The sequence below is a fragment of the Pholcus phalangioides genome, unplaced genomic scaffold (genome assembly GCF_987345545.1).
Source record: "Pholcus phalangioides strain wild (caught in Gottingen) unplaced genomic scaffold, Ppha-v1.0 ptg000009l_1, whole genome shotgun sequence".
Taxonomy (NCBI): Eukaryota; Metazoa; Arthropoda; class Arachnida; order Araneae; family Pholcidae; genus Pholcus; species Pholcus phalangioides.
Window position 1 is genome coordinate 50,763,322 of NW_028301602.1, and position 23,775 is coordinate 50,787,096.

The following is a 23,775-nucleotide window of genomic DNA, read 5'->3' on the forward strand; positions in this document are numbered from 1 at the left end:
ATCTCCCGAATTTTTATTTTCAAAAGTTGGCAGCTATGCCATCTATGGGCAATTTACTACCCAGTGAGTTGTGCCGGAAGTGTAACTGTGTGTGTACCTAACAGTCTGAGTGCGTATGTAGTGATGTGCTTGATTTTCAGTGCCACCATCTATATTTCAGAAGTGAAGTGAGTGATGTGTTATGATTGAATTATATTTGTACTGTTTGTAGGTCTGTTGCTCTCTGGCGAGACTTTTTATAAGGGAGATCGACTCTCATTCGTGCCTTAAAGATGAGAACTATCGAAAATCAACTTCAGCCGACCATCACTGTGGCAATGGTGGGGCTTGGACCTCGCGACGCAAGTCCATCACTATGACCACTCGACCACCACAGTGCAGACTGGGACCTGTAATTTATTGCAGATTCTGATCTTCTGCCTTTTTTTTTATGCTCACGGAGAGATTGGTTTTGCTAACCCCTTAGTGTCGGACTCTCCTCCTCCTCCTCCCCCCCCCCCCCCCCACAGCTGTAGCAATATTTTTCAGGAGTCATGTCTGTATTTCTGTTGTACCCCTGACAGGGACGAACCGGGAATCAAACTCGCGATATCACTAAACATCCCAAGGTACTTTGGACGAGTATCTTATCGACTGGGCTTACACGTCCCTATCAGTATTTCTAAGGTTCGGGAGAAAAGAGTGGAAAGAAGGCCTGGGAGAAAATAGGAGTTGCGAGAGAAAGAAAAGAGAACGACTTAAGACATTCGGAAAAATAGAGACGAGTGTGAAAGTTTGTACTGAATAGACAGGACGGTTTCATTGAAGGTGTTGGATAATAAATGAAATAAAGTGTTGTTTTCTTCCTTTGGGAGTCTAGAACCCAGTTGTTTCGTCCTGAATTCGTATTAGAGGTACAGCCTAGGACCTATGACCGATAAGAAGATGGGAGAAAGTTTACTCGCGCAGTCAACAGGATAGGACCGTGGCTTCAACGACTCAAGATTGTAAACGGAATTATAAGAAGAGTGTCCTAGCCATGGTGGAACCACCCCGGTTCGTATAAAAAGGGTAGCAGCAGCGTGTCGAGCTCCCACACTGTTTTTTTTTTTTTTTTCGTGAAGTCCACCGGAGCTGAGAGGGGCAATCCTGCCTAGGGAAGAGAAGCAAGTATTGTGCGGCAGTATCGAGACGATAAATAAAGATTCCGTATTTGGCAAAAGGGAACAAGGAAGATCTGTAGACCATGGCCGCCAACTAGGGGGTTGAAGTCCGACCAAAGTTCAACTTAATGCATTTAGTGAGTACCATACAGGAAAGTGAACTGTACAACGAAGCGACATGCAGAGAGATGCTGAAAACGATCATAAGCAATAGGAAAGAGAGAGAAGAGATGGGGATGGAGGAGTGGCCTAGAGAGAAAGAGATGGAGATGGAGGAGTGGCGTAGAGAAAAGGAGATGGAACATGAACTTGAAAGACTGAGGATCGAGACAGGAGCCAGAAGAGAAAAGAATAATCAAGCTGGGCGCGGCAGAACCCCCAGCCGGGATTTCCGGAACATGATTCAAAAGTTCAGGATGGAAGAAGACATAAGTCTGTACCTGGTGCTGTTCGAGCGGCAAGCTCATCGCGCAGCCCTGGCACGGGAAGATTGGTTAGCTGAGCTCTTGAGACTTCTTCCCTACGAGATGAACCAGTTAATTGCCCGCAAGCCTGGAAGAGCAAGTACAGGACTATAATCAAGTTAAAGAATTGTTATTGCAGAGATTCAAACTCACCCCAGAGAAGTTCAGACAGATGTTTTCTTTCGCCACAAGAATCAAGAGGGCACCTGGAGAGATTTCTACCACAAACTGTGTACCTATTTTGATGGATGGATGGACGGCGGCTTTGGGGGTCACGACGTTTGAGCGACTAAGAGATCTAATCATCACCGATCAAATGGAAAAATGCATCCCAGCAGATTTTAAAGAAAACTATCTTGACGAATGGAGTGATATGGTGTCTCCAAGTGAGCTATCGGAGAAACTAGATAGGTTCGATGATGTGAAGAGGACTCTGAAGACACCCTCCTCTAGTGACAGAACGAGAACCCCAAGACCTGTTCATCAAAATCCGAGATGGAAAGCCAGTGGAAACCAGAGGCTTCAGGGCGAGTCCTGCCCACCTAAGGCGATGATGGATTCAAATTCCAGAGAGAGAGAGCTGCATTCACTTGTTATGCGTGTGGAGCAGAAGGCCATATAGCAAGGTTTTGTCCTGCAAGAGCCCAGCAGGAGCCATTGAGTCGGGTCCAGGTGAACTCTGTCCAGACAGAAGAGGGGGACACGATTGAAGAAACCACAGTCCTAACAGCACATATCACGGTGCCTGCAGCTGGTGTTGGTGCGGACATTGACACACCGCAGACCGTGAGTTTGAAATGTGGCCAGAAGACAATAAAAGGCGTAGTCGATTCCGGGACCCAGATCTCAGTCATAAGATCGGATTTGGTTGAGATCGACGACAGTGGAGGCGAGGGGAAAATAAGGATTCGCATTTGGCGAAAGCGAGATAGCCCCTCTGAAAATATGCATGATGATCAGTGACGGCAACCACTGGTATGTGTTGATTACTTGCGCAGTGTCGAGTCGCTTGATAAATGAAATGTTAATATGCCCGACGGCATACGACACACTCTTGGGAAATGTACTAGTTCTAAGTCCGATCAATGAGCCAAGCCGTAAGGACGGCGTGTGTACTTTATCTGCCGATAACAAACAGAAAGCCAGCAACGGCAATAACAACGATTTTTGCATACCTAATGAAGAACTTAGAGAGGATCATATCCCAAGTCGAGAGCTACTTCACCGACTTCAACATCATGAAGAACAACTTCCTGCTGAAACAAATCCGGAGAAATAAGGAGGGCTACATCAGCCTGAGGTTGGTCTCATCTTTCAGGAAGGTCAAGACCCTGACCAAGGACTGGAGGGTCGTCAGAAACAGGAGTCGCGAGAGAGAGAAACGGGAACGAGTTGAGACATTCGAAAAAGAGAAGTAGTGTAAAAGTTTGTACCAAAGAGACAGGACGGTTTCGTTGGAGGTGTTGGATAATAAATTAAATAAAGTGTCGTTTTCTTCTTTTGGGAGTCTAGAATCCAGTTATTCCGTCCTGAAATCGTAGTGGAGGTACAGCCGAGGACCTACAACCGAGAAGAAGTCGGGGGAAAGGTGAAAGTTTACTGCCGCGGACTCTTTTTCTGATAAAAATTACAGGGGTGCCAAAATAATATTGGTTCTGAATGATGGAGTAAATGCTTTTTTTTTTTTTAAGGTGTGTATGTTGCGTGTAAAAAAAAAAAAGAAATATATTTACAAATTTACAAATGTCAATTCATATATGATATACATGAGTAGGCTCTGCCATTAACTGTTTAAAGGCTGAACTATGAACAAAGTCACTTATTGTTTTGATATTTGGAATTTGGGGTCCTTTTGCATACCTATACATAGATCGACTTTGAAATTTGAAGGAAAAAAATTTTTTTCTTTGTTTTTCACGATGTTCCATAAATGGAACATTGGCACCTAGGTAAAAGTACAACAAAAGAGAAAAGGTAGTAAAAGAACTACACCTAGTGTAAAAGTTTGTACCAAAGAGACAGGACGGTTTTTCGTTGGAGGTGTTGGATAATAAATTAAATAAAGTGTCGTTTTCTTCTTTTGGGAGTCTAGAATCCAGTTATTCCGTCCTGAAATCGTAGTGGAGGTACAGCCGAGGACCTACAACCGAGAAGAAGTTGGGGGAAAGGGCTCCAAAGTCGGGGCTAGGCAGGAAACGTCCAAGCAATCGGACTGGCGATTGTTTTCGTGTCCATTTGCCAAAGGAATCAACAGAGCTACGAACCAGCAGTCGAAGACCGAGAAAACCAGAAGCCAACCGGCTAAATCTTCAATCGCCAACAACGGCGTACCCAGGAATCAGGGCAGGGAAAGGTCATCCTTCTCTTGTGCCGGTGGTGATCACCACCCACGAACTCTTGGATGAACAACTGTTATTTGCCATTCAAGGGTGGTATGGCCGCTGCCAAAGTAGCTGCTACTGCACGGTACAAAGCTCGCCTACCAGATAGCATCATGCGTTGGCCTGGGGGACCCAAAAGGCTGATACGCAAGGTAATGCCGACACCCTGTCATGGTAGCCGTGAGAAACCGAGTTACGCTCTTGAAGCATCATCATTTAAAAATGATGGATGTGCTTTTCGATGATGGGACGTGTAAGGTTCAGGAGAAAAGAGGTTGCAAAAGGGCAGAGGAGAAACAGGAGTCATTGGAAGTGTTGGATAATTAATGAAATAAAGTGTTTTTCTTCTTTTGGGAGTCTAGAACCCGGTTGTTCAGTCCTGAAATCGTAGTAGAGGTACAGCCGAGGACCTACGACAGATAAGAAGACGGGGGAAAGTTTACTTTATTCTTGCCCGTTTGTTCGGCCAAATCACTAATTGTCCCCTCCCTACTTGTAACAATAATTTTGTTGCTCCATCCTTGCTCTAAAACTGCTCAATCCTATATTTTGCTGCTCAGAAAATTGCTTTGTCTCTTCCCACCCCAGCTCTCTTTAACCTGGTTATTAAATATCCATGTAAAGTGTAGAACTGATTAGTAACAATGATTTTTCATTCTTCGACACAAAAGTAAAATTTCGAGAAGGTTTATGACAGCCGCTCTCTCAAACAATGTGTCAAAAGCCTGAAATACCAAAAACAAGTTGATAAAAATATGTTTGATAACAAAAGATGGTGCAGTTATTTTATTTTGAAAAAGGGGTGGGGGGTTAGCGAAAATATTCTTGTAAGTCAGTTTCGCTGCTCAAATGCATAAATATCTGCTCCAAATCCTATATTTTGCTGCTCCAAAGCTGCTCTGAAATCGACTTTATCACTTTCCACCCCTGTGAAAGCATAAGGTCTGAGAGATTGAGGATGTGAAAATCGTAAGTTTGTAAGAACGAAGTTTAGGATTTAGGGATGATCAAAAAGCAGATGTTCGTCAAAGAACTGGTGCTCAGGATTGATGCGTAATGTAAATGCAAGGAGAGATACAATGACTGGAAAGGACTTTGAATAGGAACAATCAATTTCATTCGGGTGAAGTTGTGCATGTCGGCGAAGAACAACATGTCAGGCCGACAGTCCCAAGAGTAAGCAGCAGAACTGGGAGTCCAGATGTTTTGGATACCTAGGTCATGTCTCGTGCGACTGTTCAAGAAAAAAGAATTTAACCTGTCGCCAGAGTGCTGTATGGCCAGATATATTCAGAAGCATTGCAGTTGGAATGCAACAAAGAAACTTAATTTAGCAGCAAGTACTTGTTCTGATAATCATGAAGGAAACTGCATCAAAAATGCCAGGATCAGTGACGGACGTCTCATCCCATGTTTGATTGAACTGTAACATTGTTAAAGAAATCTGTAGCTAAAACTCATATGTGCTGAAATCGGAAGAATTGTTGAGTTATGGAGATACTGAGTTATAGAGTCATAATAATTAGATAGCGAAGGATGAATTCACATTACCACATATTGATGATTTACTGGAAAATTTGGCCAGGTATGAAGTGTTCACGACATTAGATCTTGTTCATGGATACTTGAAGATACCGCTAACGGAGGAAGTGAAGTTGAAAACTGGGTTCATCACTCTAGATGAAACAGGACAGTTTGAATGTATAATATTCAGCTTAGCAAATGCACTGGCGAAGTTTCATAGACTGATGTGTCAAATGTTTGGTTCACTCATGAACGTCTTCTAATATCTCTGTTATCTTGGTACCAGTAGAGGATTGGACAGATATGGTGGAGCAAATTAGAGAAGTATTTGACAGACTGAGGACAACCGAGTTGATACTGAAGTTGACGAAATGTAAATTTCGGAAAAGACAGCCAATGTTCATAGGATTCGTTGTCAATGCAGAAGTCATTCATCCTGGTCCAAGGAAGTTGAAGGCTGTCAAGGACTTTCCAATACCCGATAATGTGCATGAACTACGTAGATTTCTAGGATTGACTAGTTTATTCAGAAGATTCATAAAGAACTATGCACAAAAAGTTGATCCATTGACACAACTAGCATGAAAAGATAGTCTATTTGGAAAGATAAACAGGTAAAAATTTCAAAAAACTAAAGATTGTGTCAACCCATATTATCACACTATGATGCGACAGCAGCAATCTAAGTCCATTGTGACGCAAGCTCAACAGGGTTAGCTGTAATGTTGCAGAAAGGGACAGAAGGCAAGTGGAATGTAGCATATTGTGTGAGCAAGAAGACCACAGAAACCGAGAGTAAATATCAGTTGAGTAAATTAGAGTTGATGGCGATTGTTTGGATGTTGGACAGATTGCAACAATTTTTAATTGTGATCAAGTTCACTAATATACAAGTAAATACAACGCCACAACAGACAAAATGCCCAACGAGGTGGCTGATAAAAAGATGCCATAAAAATATGGATGTCATATATTTCAAAAATACAGCAACCCAATTAAAAATGCAATTAACACAAATTATAAACAATATATACACATGATAAAATATTATACAATGCCCATAAAGTATACTTATGGTTGTCTTATTCTAAGAATGGATAGCTTCTCGATTTACCCAACATGTTTATCGTATTTATTTTTAAACGTGTCAATTGTGTTACAATTTATTACCTCCGGGGGTAAGCTATTCCATTTATTAACAACCCTATTAGAGAAAAATTCCCTGCGACACCATAACCTTGCATTGTCCCTCACCAATCGATACTGGTGTCCCCTTGTAAAAGCAGTCGATTGGCGGTTTACTAAAAGTTCATGGTCCATCCTATCCATCCCATTGAAAATTTTGAACACTTTGATCATATCTCCTAGACACCTGCGTTCATCCAATGTAAACATATTCATAAAATGAAGTGTCTCTTCATAACTCAAGCCCTGTGTGCCAATAAGGACACGCGTAGCTCTTCTCTGCACCCCTTCAACCAAGTAAATGTCCCTCTGTAGGTATGGTCTCCAAAACCTTACAGCATACTCCAGTCCAGGACGAACTAAGCCTCGAAAAAGCGGAAGAATGACTTTAGGAGAACGCGAAGAGACCTTTTTGAAAATCAGACCAAGCATTCTATTCGCTTTTTTGACCACCGCTGATCAATGTTCAGAAAACTTAAGTCGCTCATCAATGAGAATTCCCAAGTCAGTGACCCTAGTTGCATCCGGGATAGTGACACCATTCAACTCGTAAGAGAACCGTGGGTTGTTCGAACCAAAATGAGCGACGATGCACTTATCTACGCTAAACGTCATGCTCCATTCATTTGCCCATGCTGCAATCCTGTTTAAGTTGGTCTGGAGCAACTCCCTATCGCTTTCATTCCCGATTACCCCCATTAGCTTCACATCATCTACGAATTTGCTAGTAATCCCATTGATACCCTGATCGAGTTTGTCGATAAAAGGTGAAAAAAGTATGGGGCCAAGGACACTTCCCTGAGGAACTCCATTTGTAATGTCTGTCCAACCAGAGAATTCCCCCCGTTCACCATAACTCGTTGCGACCTATCTCTTAACCACGATTTTATCCAATTCAGCAAGTTGCCCCCTATTCCAATCTTGTGTAAACGCTTCAAGAGTTTGCCATGTTGGACCCGATCGAATGCCTTCTGGAAATCAAGGTAAACAACGTCAAAATTTTTGCTCTTACCCAAAGCCTTAGTCACATAATCATAGAAGCAAAGGAGGTTAGTTACACATGACTTCCCCTTCCTGCTTCCTGAACCCATGCTGATTATCCGACAATACATTATTCTCGTCTATCCACTTCACAAACTGCCTTTTGATGATAATTTCCAAAATTTTCGAGAGGGAGCTCGTCAAACTCACTGGACGATAATTTGACACCACTTCTCTACTACCCTTCTTAAATATCGGAACAACGTTAGCCAGTTTCCAATCTCTCGGGACTATACCCTCAGCAACACTACTTCTGTATATCTGTGCGACTGGCCCCAACAATTCATTAACACCTTCCCTGAGAACCCTGGGATAGATATCATCTGGTCCTGGTGCTTTGCTTGCACATACATTTCTTAGAAGATTTAGTACCTCCACGTCTTCTACTTGAATATCGTTGAGGGTTTTATTACCCCATGCAACACCCGTATATTGAATATCATTATCTCCATTAAAAACCGACGCAAAAAAGTTATTGAAAGCGCTACACATGCTTACATTGCTCTCTACCCTAGAGCCTCCTATCGAGAGGGGGCCAACTGTCCCCTTACATCCATTATTGACCTATCGAAAAAATTATTTTGGGTCATAGCCAATGTTATCTGCCAACCTAGATTCAACTTCCTTTTTCATAGTCACTGACTTCCAAGCTGTGGTCTACATGAATGCAAAGAAATGTATGAATCCACAAATAACCAGGTGCTTTGATTTAATTCTGGAATATGACTTCGAGGCGAGACACCGATCAAAAATGGCACATATAAATGATCTTTGTAGAGCACCTGAAGCAGAGCCAAAGGATAGATGCATTTATCTATCAGAAATTAGAAATATGCTTGACTTAATGGGGGCTTGACTCATATTCTAATAAACCAGCATACAGATGGCGAACCAAAGAAAAAGCCAGAGAAAACCGATATGGACTGGACCTAGGAAGAAGTACAATTGGTTTTTGGATATGGGCTGAAAAATAAGACTTTTCAGAAAAGTGCATGACAAAGGAAAACTTGAACTATTGTATGTAACTCTGAAGTGCAAGTGGAATGACGAGCAGAAGACAGCTTGCGGAGATGGAAAACCGGAAAGAAAATAGTGATAAGGCAAAATAAGAAGAAAAACATTTCGAGAAAATCTATTGAGGACGAAATAGACGTTTTTGTGGTCAATTCATCTAATGGTGTTTTATTCGAGATATTACATGGATATTCTCCAATATTCAATTAGGGATTGTTTAGACCAGCAGTTTTCAACCGGTGCTCCGTGGAGCCCTTGGGGCTCCTTGTGCACTCCTTGTGCACTCTCCAGGGGCTCCGCAGCCACTTGAGGAAAATAAAAAAACCAGTAAATCAGTCATTTTGGTGAGTAATTAAGAAATGGGCAAATGGGGCTCCGCCATAGATTTTTTTATATTAAAAACGGCTCCACGAGTCAAAAAAGGTTGAGAACTGCTGGTTCAGACGGTGAAAATCTGGACGAATCTGGGGGAAGTATGAAAAGAAGCTCAAGATATTATCTTAAAGAATCAACAAAAGATAGAGAACAGCTTCAATAACTGCAGATGTACTACGATGTGTGTAAGTCGGAGGTGGTTGTTATGAAGAGAAGTCTGAGAGCCATGGGACAACTAACGAAGACTCAACAGAAGTATTGAGGACTGAATGACACATATTGAGTGACTGAATTGTGGAGTCAATAGTGAAAGGTGATCTTTACATGACAACTGCGCACTGAGCCAACTCAAGGCTTGGAGGAGAGACAGAATCCGATGAAGACATTCCAGGTGAAAATGAAGATGAGCCAGTGTTACCAAGATGTGATTCAAAGTGGTGATACGTAAGGACCAGTACTGTGGGGCAATCGGGATGATTGCCAGTCAGAATGATTGAGTGTACAAAGCAATTCAACAGCCACCGAGAAGGAAGAGATGTATTGTGACTTTGTACTTGAGTGACTTTTGGAGGAAACAAGTCTAACAGTGAGACAGCAGTATTTATTAATGGAAGAATGTCATAGGAAACAATGATATTGAGATTGCAAAGTTTGAATGCACCAAGTTCAATAAAGTTAGTTTCATTATCGTATGAAAAAGCCTGGTATATATTGCTTGAAGCTGCGGCCAGTCCTTGGAAGCAAACACCAGGGCTCGGCACGGGTCACTTTTTTAGAAACTGGTCACTTTTATTACGTATTTTCAGGCCCAGGTCACTTTTTCCACTTTTTCAGCAAAAAAACCTTGGTCTCGGTCGCTTTTCTATTGTCAGTGTTTTTCTTTTCTTCAAGGAGGAACACTTTACAGGTTCAATATCGCTAATTTTCTCCCTCCCTTCATTGAACTACGATCAAAGGCTTTTTATCTTCCCGGGAGCATGGCATGTGACGTCAGCATAACTTGATTTCAAGGCGCTTGGAAAGATAGTTCCTTGGTTAAAGAATCGTCATTTTATGGAAAAGCCGGCCGGAAAAAAAACTAGCATAAAAGGCATATATTTACAACAAAGAATTTTCCCCACTACTACCATTTATTCTTATTTCCCCACGTGCTCACTCGTTCTTTCATTTTCATCTTATTTTAAAATTGATCCTTTATTTTATTTGTTTTAAAAAGTTTTAGTCCTAAGGGCCGAATTCCTTTTTTGGAGCATCGAGCAAGTTACATTTTTTGTTTGTTCTATCGTTACCTTTTTCTGATGTTATTTGAAATGACGATGTAAGAGCCGGTGGAGAAGCTAACTTACGCATAGCGGGAGAATGCCGAAGCGTGTATTAAAGACGCTTATTATTAATACGTATTAAGCGTATTAATATGCTTTGGAGAATACTCTTGGAGCTGGCCAAGGTTAAAGAAGCTCGCAGGTATTGTGAATTTACTTACAATAAAAAAAGTTATCCGATTTGAAAATCGCGATCTCTATTTACAAATAAAATTCGTACTATTTTTCTAACTGGATTAAAATCTCAGCAAGAAAGCGTTTCCCCAAATTTGATCGAGAGGAGAACTATTTATGAAAAAATCACAGAATCCTGCAATTCAACATTTAGTATAACACAAGGGTTTCCAAATCAGATGAAAATTGGTCATAAGGCTGATAAAAACTCAGTTAATGCATTCGAGCCGTAAATAGAGGCAGATTTAACGGTGGGCACACTGAGCGTGCCTTTGGCCCCTACTTTTCACTTTTTTCCTAATTTAAAGGGCCTAATATTAATTTTTTTTTATGCCTGGGCCGTCAACTGACCTTTATCCGCTTCTGGCCGTAACTTAATTTAGAGCATCTTCATGATACTGTTTGTTGACTTAATATCGACATCTTGCGCTCCATTCTTGGTGTTGTGTAAAAAAATCTTATTTTTAGACCTCGGAAGTTATTAGAACGTTTTTGTCTCGAGTCGCTATTACGGCTGCAATAGGAGAGGGCAGGGGTCTGGTTCCATGGGTATTGAACAGGGAAAGGTGCCGTGTTTACTCTTTTTCTGTTAAAAAGAGTGGATACCGGCCCCGGGCAATAGTAAATTTTCGTTCGTACTTGCGACCCGGGCTGCTACATACCGTGATCAGATCTAAAACTGGGAGCGGGGGGCAATGCCTCGGACGGCGTTTTTGATGGAATGGTATATTTAAGAAAAGGCAATAAAAATTCCTTTGCAAAATTATCGAATTTCACAGTCGAGGGGCAGTAAAATTACGTTTCCCCTTTAGAAAAACCAATTGTATTACGGCCATGGTAAATCGGGTGCCCCGGGTGGGGGCACATTCTTTGTTTTTATTCGTTGAAAATTACAGGGGGAATCAGCGCTAATGTGGCGACCTTTTTTCGCGCTAAAATAGGTAACCCTGACAGCACAGCATCCATAACCTCTATCAACCGCATTTATAAACCCCGTATGTCGTTGATTCGATTTTTGTGTTCATTTTGTCCTAATTTTCAGTATTTCCCGATATATTTCTATCGATTTTCGCATATTGCCGCATATTAGGTTGATTCATATAAATTATATATTTTTGTACTTTTTTATGTGCCCTTCGCCAGCCGCTGTGGTCGAGTGGTCATAGTGACGGACTCGCATCGCGAGGATCCGGGTTCGAACCCCACCGGTGCCACAGTGGTGGTCGGCTGAAGTTGGTTTTCTGTGGTTCCCAATTTCAAGGCTTCTGGCCTGAAATTGGGAACCGATGCGGGCCGATTTCCCCGTTAAAAAGTCTCGCCACAGAGAGCAACAGGCCTACAATATTACAAATATTCAATCATTACACTTCACTCCCAATTTGAAGTATAGATGACAGCACTGAAATATCAGACACAACACTAGCTGCACACTCAAACTGTTAGGTGCACTCACGTTGTTCCTGACTCTGCCACGAAAGCTGTGCTGGAAGAGATCTCAGCAACGGGATAAGTCCAGTGGCGAAGCCCCTGGCATTTATTCATTGTGCCCTTCGTCAGCCATCTTGAATTGACTACTGCAAAACGGCGATTCCTTAACGCGAAAAATAGTCGCCGCGTTGGTGCTTACAAGGTTCATGGGAAATTTACCAGGGAAGGCCGCGGAGAGTCTCTTTTTTCTGTTAAAAATTACGGGGGGGGGGCAAAATTATAGTTTCCACGGGTGGGAACACTGCACCAAAATTAACATCTTGCGCCATCCTGCTTCAATAGTGTATTTTCGTATTTTTCTGCGCCAAATAGCTATTTTTGCTTCCGTATGCCTGGAATTTCGGACATCCTGGTGCAGAACCCCAGGCCAGGATCTTATGCGGGCCCCCGACCAGATTTTCATGGGATCCTTTTATGATGAATTTACAGCGTGAAAAAACAAAAAAGGGTGAAAATCATCCCGGGCACCAGGGCTGGAGCCTTGTCAGCCCACCCCTTGTGGGGGCCATGGAAAGGGCGCCAAAAAATTTTTGTAACTGCTTACCGCGAAACTATTCTTTCTAAGAGCGTGTTTTATTAAACTGTACGCCTTATTTAAACTATCGGCCTTTTCATTGCGATAATATACGTGATCGTCAACTGAAGATGGTTTGCAATGGTCTTTCAGCTTTAAAGCACAAATCCCGTTTTGAAGTTTTTCCTGCTTAAATTAATTATAAGATGGATTGTGGAAAGCATGGAATGGGGGAAGGCATTGCTACTGTTACTCAGAAAGGATATAATGTAGTTATTCTCTCACACATAGTTGTTGATAAATTTGATAAGTTATTCAAAACTTTTCTGGTTAGCAGAATGCGTTTGAGTTTGATTCAATTATTTCTATCTATTATGTAAAAAAAACAATTTCAATGAGTTCTATTGAAATGCAAAGTTAAAACTAAATTCAATTTCAATTCATTCAATTTGATAATAATCAAAATTCATTGTCCATTTGGTCTCTTTTTAAAAATATTTTGGTCACTATTTTCACTAGTTTTGAGGCCATGATCCATGCTGATCCCTGAAACACTTATTTTCGTGAAACTGTAAACATTTCTGATACGTCAACTGTTGAATTTCATCTTTCATTTACTAGGATCCCCCCCCCAAAGCAGAATGTTTTGGATTGTTCTGCAATGAGCCCTCGGCTGACTAAAAATGTTCTAGAGTAAAAATTTCTCCATTACAGTTTTACAGGTTTTTTAATTTTTCTTAAAATTCTTCCAAATTGTTCTGCAGTAGCACTGTTTGTTCCACGATATGTGTCGCGGATTCTGCCATATTGTGCTTTGGGACTAGGATCCTTTGGTAGGTGTTGAAATATCTTACCAACCAATCAAAGGTCTAAATTGGATCGCTACATGGAAAAAGGGGTCATGTCACATTTTTTCAATTTTCATGTTTTGATGGATTTGTGTAATAGACACGCTAACGCATCGTTTTATGGTAAAATGGGTCAAGTCTCGCCTCTAGATGCTGCGAAAAACCAGATGTTAAAAGGAAAAAGGTGTCAAGTCCAGGATATGACCTCTTTTTACATTTAGTTCTCAAGACCGCTAACAGATGACAGCATGGTTTTCCTGTTTTAATAAGAAGGTTTACTTCGTTTACATTGTTTTTGTTTTGTTGTTATTTGCTATGTATCGTTTTTTGTTTAAAACTTAGTAGTTGTTATTATGTAATTATGTTGTAATTATTAGTACAGAAAAGTAGCAAACAATTTTATGATGTAATCATAGAAGCTAAAGAGCTTTGCCAAGAAATCAGCGTTATTATCTGTCTGTGTATTGACTATATATATGGCTACTGTATCCTTACCTGGGATTCCTGTGCAAAATATCTACTATTTTAGGCAGCTGAGTGTTAATACCTTTTGGTATTCATAACCTAAGAGATCGTAAAATGAAATGTTCCATTTATGACAAAAGAAATGGAGGCAAAGGGCCTAATAAAGTTATTTTCTGTTTGAAAAAATATATTGATCGAGCGCTGAAGGTGGAAAGATCGTGTAACTTTTTATGGACAACTGTGGAGGACAGAATAATAACACATTGATTAGGTTTAAGTAGAGTCTGAACGTTTTGAGGAAATTAAATTTCATTTCCCCATCAGAGGGCATTTTTTTTTTTTTACTGTGATAGGGATTTCGCCCTGATAAAAATACTTATCAAAAAGAATGTGAGATTGTACACAGTGGACCAATATGTGGATTTGATCAACCAGAATGCATCAAAGTTTACTGTACGCAATACATCAATGGTATTGGCTCTCACGAATCTTCCCACTAAGAAAACTTTGTGTACCATTAATGATACTCTAAAGCCCAATAACCAAAGTAAAAGGGACGACTTGAATAAAACAAAAATACATCCCAATGGAGTATAACGATTTTTGGGACCAGACTTTTAGTGCACCAACCATTAACTCATTAAAGGCAACCGGAAGAGGAGTGTACTTTAGATCCCTGTCTAATAGAAAGTTTGTATAGTATAAAAAGCTAAATAAAGTTTGTTTCATTGCATACATTTGTTTATTTATGTTTTACGGAGACTTTTCATTAGAGAATTGGGGCTCTAAAATGTTTAATTGTAAAAAGGGGTCATGTCCGTATAAGACTTTACTCTCTCATGGCTATTCTTAAGTAATAAAAATTTAAACCTTCCCTCAGGGCTTCATTAAATGCATTCCACAGACACTACAATTAAATTTTTTACTAAAAAAAATTATTGGAGAAGATATAGGTTTTTTTCCTCTCCTGAAAACTTGAGAAAATGTGACATGACCTTTTTTACATTTAGCGATTCAATTAATATTATTTTATTTTTTTTGTGTTTATAACCCTGTCTTAAGGAGCATATTGGCCAGAGTCAGCATGGAGTGGGAGAAGGTTAACAAATATTCTTAAAAAATAGGTGATGTAGCTTCAGCTTCTGTACATTTCTGTATATGACGCATTATTTTATCACTGAAAATAAGGCGCCACAAACTCGGAACACTTTCATTTATGTTTTTAGATGCATAAAATGTGGGGCCTTGATTTCCTCTCAATATATTTTGAAATCCTCGACGTCCTAAAGTTGAGTAAGGTTCTATGATTTTTCCCAAACCGCTACTTGCTTCTCCACAGTTTGGCATAGGGTAGATCTCAAGCTCTTCTGCACTTTCATCATCACTGCTTCCAGAGTTTCTCTCATCTAATCCTACGCAATTCCTTTAGTATTTCACCTTCAGTAAATATATACGTTTTCTTGCCATTTCTAAATTGTTGGAAATGACCACATACATTCAAATTTCCTACATCCCAGGACAAACAATATATGGGATAATATGGAAGGAATGCTCGACAAAAACCAAAAATTACACACCTGCTGAACGACACTTGCAGAGAAGAATAAGGGGAAAAGAAAGGTCACACGGAAAGTCAAATGTATAAAAAGACTTTCAAAAGGATTATAATCTTAGAAATCAATTGTGATGATGACAGTAGTATTTACCACATAATGTGCTAGGATATAAGGAAGGGTCACAATGACTCCCTTCCGTTTTTCTAGCTATATCCGCTCGTATCTTCATTGTTAAAAAGATAACGGAAAAGCTTTGGTATACAATAAGAATATACCAATTCAGGAAAGTGGAAAAATTCCAGGTGGTTCGGTTTATTCTTAACAGAGATATGTAAGCTTAAACAGCATGCAGGGTCATAAAGACCCCATCCGTCTTTCTAGTGTTAATATTACTTAAAAGAGAAAAAGTTGTGAAAGAAAAATAAATGTATTTTGTTTGAAATAAAAATTTTTTGGTAACACTTTTCACAATTTTTTTTTACCCCCCCCCCCTGGGGGGGGGACCATATGGGTTGTGAACCACTGTTGTAGAAGATGTAAAATATAAATATTGGGGATTGTTTGAAGAAAATTTAAGTTTCTGTCTGAGAATTTCCTCCCTGATTGAGATTGTTTTTCTTTTGCAGTGGAAAACGAAGAATCTCTCTTGAGAAGGGGGGGAAATGAAACCTTTCTCCTTCCTTGAGAAAAGTTTTGTTTTCAGTCACCTGTTTCCAGGTAGTAGATGCAGGATTTTGTGGATTTCATCATTTATCAGCAAAATGTTTTGCACTGTCAGGAAAATAATTTATCCAAATTTGAATTTTAGTTCATGGAGTTGTGTCCACTCAGTTTTTTCACAGTTCTTTTATGTCTGGTTTTTTTTTTAAATATCATTTTCATACCCCAAAAAGTACTATCTGTATCAAGTTATATGATGATGTAATTATAAAATGATTTTCCTATGTGTTCAAAGGGTACAGTGTATGTTTTCTATTTTATATTGATCAGGGACAAGTTCATCTAACATTTCCTAGTAATCCAAGTCCTTCAAAACCCAGCGAACGTCCTTTTGTAATGAAACCAGAGATCAAAGTAAGTTACTAAAAAAGAAGTTGAATAGTATTTGTATATAATCAGTGTTTCTCATGAGATGAAATAAATGTTAATTTTGCTTTTATTTACAGCATCTTTTCAGAGAACAAGAGAAACGCCCCTCAATACTTGTTTCGAACACCTTCTCAGTTCTTGTACTCATGCCATTATTGTTACTTTTTGTTTCTGTAAGTATATGAAAAATAGTTATTTAAACTTTTAGGGCATCTTTTTTTATACACCAGAAAAAGCTTCATGGAAAATCTTGGCAGAGGCATATGCAGAAGTATATAGGGAACATCCTCTTGTAAAACACTTGCACCCATCTAAAAATTCATTGTTTTACAGGTTTTTTTATGTGTATGTCTTATAAATTTACATGATATTTTAGTGTCTTGAAAATAGGTCTGACTTTGAATCTAAATAATATTTGTACAATGCATGTGAAAGACGGTGCTCAATATCTTAACGAAAAGAGGGAGATTTGAAGTTTTTAGTGGTAAGAGTGATCTCCATATTACGTTGATAAACAAAGTTTCACCAACTGTCTGAATATACAAAAACTGCTGTGTCGCACATGAAAAATTAGTATAGCTTAGGACTCCGGCTCTGTTTATGAATGGTGTTGGATTTTTCTTAGGAAGTTCTACAAGAATGCAATGAACTTGAAGCAAATTAAGAGAGCATTTAAAAAATATATATAGATGAATATATTGTTGTGGATAATGTCTCACAAGTCCTTGAAATGAACAGAGGATGAAACAATTTGCAGGACATCACAGATTTATTCACTCAAATTTATTTTACATTTATTTACAGACAGCGATTTCACAAACTAAAAGTGAAGTTCTTATATTCAGGATAAAGTCCAATAACACTGACTGACTGCCTCTCTCTGTCCGTGGCATCGTTTTATGGACATGGGGAATTTTCAAGAAATAGGAATTTTCTCAGAATTCTATTTTGTAGTTAATACCAAATTGTTGGTACCACTTTCCGGTCAAAGAAGCCTTTCAGAACGTTCCAGACTAATCGCATGATTTCCTCTTTTTCCTCATGGTCCTGTTAATTTAAGTGGCCTTCAGCAAATTGTGCTAAACCCAATTTTCATAATACTGCCTTCTCCTTTAAAATTTTTCATCTCGACAATTCAATCTTCAAGTCGTTGGGTCGCACTTTGTCAGTCACTGTGGTGAGGAGCTAGTATGTTGAGTAGGACCACCTTGCACTTTGACAATGGAGTTTTTTAAATCCAAATTACCACATCGTGCAGGTTTTTCACAACTTTGTAGGGTCTTTCCCAAGATGTCAGGAGTTTCATACAAAGTCCTTTCTCTCGCTTCGGGTTTAGAGCTAGACGAGGTCTTTGTACTTGAAGACATAAGGTGTAGCCTTTGCATCATAGTGGTTCTTCATCTTTCTGGAGCTGATGTTGATCCTATCTCTGGCAATTCCATGAACATTTTGAAAGCGAGTCCCTCAACATATTCTTCTGGTGGAAGAGAAGCATCTGGCGGTCGCCCAAACAGCAGGTCACCTGGCAGCCAAAGATCTCATCCCATGAGCATCTGTGCTAGTGAAAATTTGGTGCTCTCGTGGACAGCAGTTCAGTAGGCCAGCAGGAAAAGTGGTAACTTCGAGTCCCAATCTTGTTGATTCTTTGACACAAAGAGCAAAAGGTGATACACTATGGTTCTGTTGGTTCTCTTCTATCTCTCGACCATCCGATCAGATTCTGGATGAAGGGTAGTTTGTGTCTTTTCCATTCCTGAAGCTTGAACATACCACCCAAAACTGTTAAAGTTTCTTTCCTAGTCAGAATGGATCAGCATCACGACTCTGAATCGAGACACCTAATGTTTGCACTAAAATTTCAGCCAGCATCACTGCTTCTTGATCAGGAACAGGATACCCTTCCTGCCACTTGGTGAAATAGTCCATCACCACAATTATGTACTTGAGACCATAGTGAGTTCTGGGTAACGGTCTGAGGATGTCCATAGCGATTCACTCGAATGGCGTTGAAGGTGGGCCCGGGTGCATTTCAGAGGAACTTTGCGAGCATCACAGGCGTTGCAACTCTCTTGCACCATTTTTTCACATCGCGGTCCTGGAGTTGTTCCAATAGAATTGTTTACAGACCTGGAAAGTCTTGGTTACACCAAAATGTCACCAGTCAGGTCAGGAGTAGCTCAAACTCACCTGCTGCCCAAGTTGCAAAGCCTCTTATGTCACCCCTAAATACAACCATTTTTTTTATCTGTCCACACATTGTTTCCCAAAAATTCCCCTTCACCATATGTCCCAATTTCAAAGTACCTGTGCTGTTTTTTGTCAAAGGTTGTTTCACTGTTCTTAGCTATGCCAGATAACTTTTCCTGCATAACCATTCTTGTTGATGAGCTATTATATTTTTCTTCCTTTAGAGTTGGTTTTTTAATTAATCTCAAATCTCCAACATGGAGGTAAACCTTGCTCATGCCAAAATACCTATTTCAAGGTTCCCCAGGGTAGAAACTAAGGGAGCGAGAAGGGTTCTGGTGTTACAGGCCCTTTACAAATAAGAATTCAAATTCTTTCTTTGCCCTTATTTGACCGCTCCTGAAAAATTACTGGGTGGGGCCATCATACTTGCCCTGTGTAAGTCTATTCTTGTTTCTATCACTGCCTGAGACCTGACTCCATGTTTTCTCATCTTGTATGTATGGCTCAGAGTGGCAGCATGCTGTCTCATTAATTCTTATTATTCCAAAATTTTAAAATTTACCGGTGAAAAAATTCCAAAAAAAAGACCTGGATACCGCCCCTTACAATCTGTTACCCAGGTGCACCCTCATTTAGGCCGCCCTGAATCAGGCTTCTGTGCAAATCTTTCAAAACTTCTTCCACTTGGTATCTTGGTAGGATTAGTTGCCATCTTAACATCTTTCCATCCTCTGACTCCCATTTGTGGTGCAGCATGCCATCTTTCATTTCCAGGGAGTCCCATAGCACCCAGTATGTTTTGTTCGTCAGACGAAGGGGCAATGTCTTACCACATTGGTTTATTCCTGGTGGATTTCAAGTCCATTATTGGTCATATATCAGGATATTCTCGTTGAGCTTTCCAGTTCTCATCACTCCAAGGATAGTCACTTTCAAATTTGATATGTTACTAGTGTTCACCAGCCCATATTTTTCTTCTGCCTTGAGATCGTGATGACAGTTCTGTGGAACCAGTCCTCTCGTTGGAGTGTTAGCATTTCTGCACTCCATCTTCATATGAGGCTGGATCTCCCTTTTCATGCAATTAGAGATGAACTCTTTTTCTGCTTCCAGAACGGCCATCACTTTCCCTGGAGGGAATTTGTCATGACCAGATCCGAGTTGGGCGATGTGTTTCCTCGGCGTGTGAGCTGATCATTCCTCATATCCAAGGAAAATGCATGTTTGCTCAGGATGTCCTGTTCAATAATGCACAGGACTTTAATGTTGGCCACGAAGACAGCGTGTTGGTAGGCGACCGTGGCGAACCTCATGGAGACAGTCTTTCAATTTTCTGTGCACTTCCATTTTCTATCTTGTGATTATCTGCAGCATCAACGATGGTGGTACATAGGGAAGTCGTTGCTGAAATTTTTGAGCAGAGTCTGTCTCCTGAAGATGCTCATTTTAGCTCTGGTGATGACCATTCTACATGGAAGTCCATCAATTTCACCTAGAGGCCATGGTCTCCACCATGCAGCTTTAAAATGTGATACACCTGGCATGGTGCATCTCCCATACCAGCAGCTGCGACTGAGCATGCACTCTGCAGGCCTTTTCGTGGTTTTTCCAGCACACCTATGACTTGTCTTTACAGTTTCCATGATCGTCGTTGGCACCCTTTTTTTTTTGGAAAACACTGTTGAGGTAATTTCATATTGTATTGGAACAAAATATAGGTTCATACAAGATATACAGAAGACTGAATGTTGTGAAGATATTTATTATTTTAGATGTTAATTTTTTAAGGAAGGAAAAAACTCATCTCTGCCTCTACCGGTAGTCGAACCCGGGTCCCTCGATTGCCGGACGAGTGCTCTGACCACTGCTCTGGTTCAGAGCACTCGTCCGGCAATCAAGGGACCCGGGTTCGACTACTGGTAGAGGCAGAGATGAGTTTTTTCTTTCCTTAAAAAAAAAAAAATTAAATTAACATCTAAAATAATAAATATCTTCACAACATCCAGTCTTCTGTATATCTTGTATTAACAAGTGGAGAGCGACATTCATGTCATAAAATATAGGTTGTAGGCAGACCCCAGCGCGCCTATTTTTCCTACTTTCTATTTTTTTTTTAAATGTCCTACTTTCATGGCAATCATCCTATTTACCCCAATTTCCTCCTACCATTCCTATTTTATCCCTCCCTCCCCTCCCTTTTGATCGGTTTTATTCATAGCTTACTACTTGAAGAGAAATTTTTATTTAAGTTCTACTGGAGTTATGCTTGCTTCCCCCCCCCCCCCCACACACACACACACACATGCATCTTTTCACTGCTGTCTACACCCCCCCATAGATAAGATTTTATCTGTAGGGAGTGTTGACTCAGTCAAAGTGGTAGAAAAAGGGGAAACTCTAGTGGAGAAAGTGAATCAGCTTCCCTGGTCATCCGGTCGGAAACAAACTAGCATGAAAGGCGTACAACAAAGAATATTCTCTTCTCCTATACTACCATTCTCAGTGGCGTCGGAGCCGGGGGTGCTTGAGCACCAGCAGTACTTCGTAGCAAGGGGCAGAGCACCCACAGAATTGATTTTGAGAAATTAAAATCTCGTACATAGATTTCTTATTTTTTTGCAATTGAAAAGAAAAAATGCTTGTTTCCCTCCTATGCATCTTGAATCTTGCTGGAACCTCTGGTTTCGAAACACATTGATATATCCTTTAGGTGCCGATAAAGGAGGGCCCAACCTTCTCTCTCACAAGACTCTCTTTTACTTGTGTCAAAGATTCCAGGTTTTTGCGTAAGGGATGGAGGGTATCCAGACACCATATGTTTTAGCGGGGGCATTGGGTACTCAAGCAGCCACAGCACCCCCGGGTTCCGTGGCTGCTTGAGTACCCACAGTTAAACGGAAACCTTTTACTGATTGCTTTCTTAAAAAACTAACAAATTTTTTTTCACCCTGTACCTCTTGTTCTGTCGGCTTGTCTCATCTATACGTGTCCAGTAGTTATTTGCACTGTCAAGCACCTAGGAAGAGTATGTTGGTAGAGAAAGAAAAAGCCTCTTTTATTTTCTTGTTTGTGTTTGGACAAATGTCCCTCTTTTGCGTCAGGGTAAAAGCATGTTTTACAATAAATGAAACAGCATTGATGGGGTGATCCAGACACATGTTTAAGTGGACTATTTGAATGCACCAAGAGAATACAGGATTTTTTAGAAAATTTTGTCTTATTTTTTGTGACTGATACCGACAAATATATGGGATAATTTGCTTATATGTGTGATCTTGACAGAGCATCTTGGCCATTATGCCGTTCATTTTCTCTAAACTGTTCATCAAGATAAGACGACTTCTGCATGCTTGGACCTTCTTTTTGAAGCAACTAAGTAAGCAATAATTTCATTTATCCAGTATCAAGTGGTTCTCGAAGATTTGCCAACCCTCTTTGTTCTAGCCATCATTTCTTCACTGCCTTCTAGAACAGTTCAGAAAAAGATAAAAAAAATTTAGAGCGCGGAACTGACACCGATTAATGTTGCAAACTCAAAACGACAGCCCTAGGAGCTACAACGCACACTTTGAGAACCACTGATATCTAAAATTCTTTGTGTAAAAAACGTCATTATATTAATAGATAGTGAAAGGTTCCATGCTGGGCAGGGGCAGCTTGGGTGCTAAATCAAGAAAAAAGAGAATTATAACTAACTAACAAAAAAACTTTTGTCTGTCAGAGGCACCAACATGAAGAAAACATTGAGGGGATTGAAAGTAGTCAATCATCCCGTATATATGGGACTCAAGCCTGTACTCTGTGGGTGGGGTAGGCAAACATTGCGTTGCATTTTATATTCATTAATTATTTGGGGATGCCCCAACAGAATTTATTGGGGAATGGGGCTGAATAGTCTCAGCTACATTATTTTGCCGTCCCCACAACTTTGAAATTCGATAATTTTGTAACTGTGTTCTTTGTCCCCACACACAGAAAACTGCCGCCCCCCTAAATTTTTCCACCCAGGGCAGTTGTTCCCCATGCCTCCCTATGATTCCATAGTTCCCTCTTATACAGAGGCAGGGCCTATCAGTAAAATTCAAACTATAAATAATTCGTCTGCATTTTGTGTGTGTCTATAGCTGAGAAATAATACAGCGGTAGGTTCTCAGGGTAATTTTACAGCTTGTAAGCAAGAGGAGAGCCGAAACTATGTGCCACACTGTTGATAATTTTCCTTTATGCTGGACCCCACATCTTGGTCTACCCTGCTTCAGGCTAGCTTCTTTCACTGAATCCCAGACCTGGATTTTTCGCTCGTCTCACCTCCTCCAAATGTAAATACTGTGTTTAGTGCAAAATTAAAAACTAAATTTCCTATTCCTTGGAACAAGCACCACGTCATAAACTCTAACGCATAACTCTCTGTACTGCACCTTACACATTAGGAAAAATTTATCATGCAAGTAGTTAGTCTTTTCGCTTGTATCGTGCAAAAAAATATTTGTTGGAAAGTGTTTGCTAGATGCTCGGAACTAATTCGTAATAGCAATTTACTTGATTACAAGGGCATAGCGGGGGCGGGGGAACTTGTGGGTCTCGAATACATTAATTTATCATTCAGACATTACAGAACATTAAACTGATGGCTCTAGGGAAGGGGGAGGGGATTCCTTCATGCCTTTATAACGCGCTGTCCCTAATAGAAGTATATTCAACGAGATAAAGGACTAATTATCAATTCACATATCACAGAATTTTAGGAATGTCGCTTGTGTGCATAGGGATATTTGACATTCCTAAAATTCATGAAAAAAGATCAAGCCAGGAAGCAATGCGTAAACAAAAGAATAAGTGATAAAATTTTGACGTAAGTGGAAATCTATTGTGACGAGATGTAGCCTATGCACAGCAGTTTCCTTAACGATACCGACTCCTAAGATTTTTCTTCTAGTACTATTAAAGAGGAGATATATACATTCCAATCAAGGGAAGTTTCCATGAAGGTTTTAAATGTAAAC

General features: G+C 40.1%; 1 protein-coding gene across 3 annotated transcripts in view; it reads left to right on the forward strand.

Annotated features, from left to right (window-relative positions):
- OstDelta (oligosaccharide transferase delta subunit) overlaps positions 1-23,775 on the forward strand; it is a 329,525-nt gene that overhangs the window by 255,750 nt on the left and 50,000 nt on the right. For all 3 annotated transcript variants that reach the window (XM_089236493.1, XM_089236492.1, XM_089236491.1), the window contains exons 14-15: positions 16,484-16,567; positions 16,660-16,755. In XM_089236493.1, the coding sequence (XP_089092619.1) occupies positions 16,484-16,567; positions 16,660-16,755 (180 nt within the window). The remainder of the gene's footprint in view (positions 1-16,483; positions 16,568-16,659; positions 16,756-23,775) is intronic.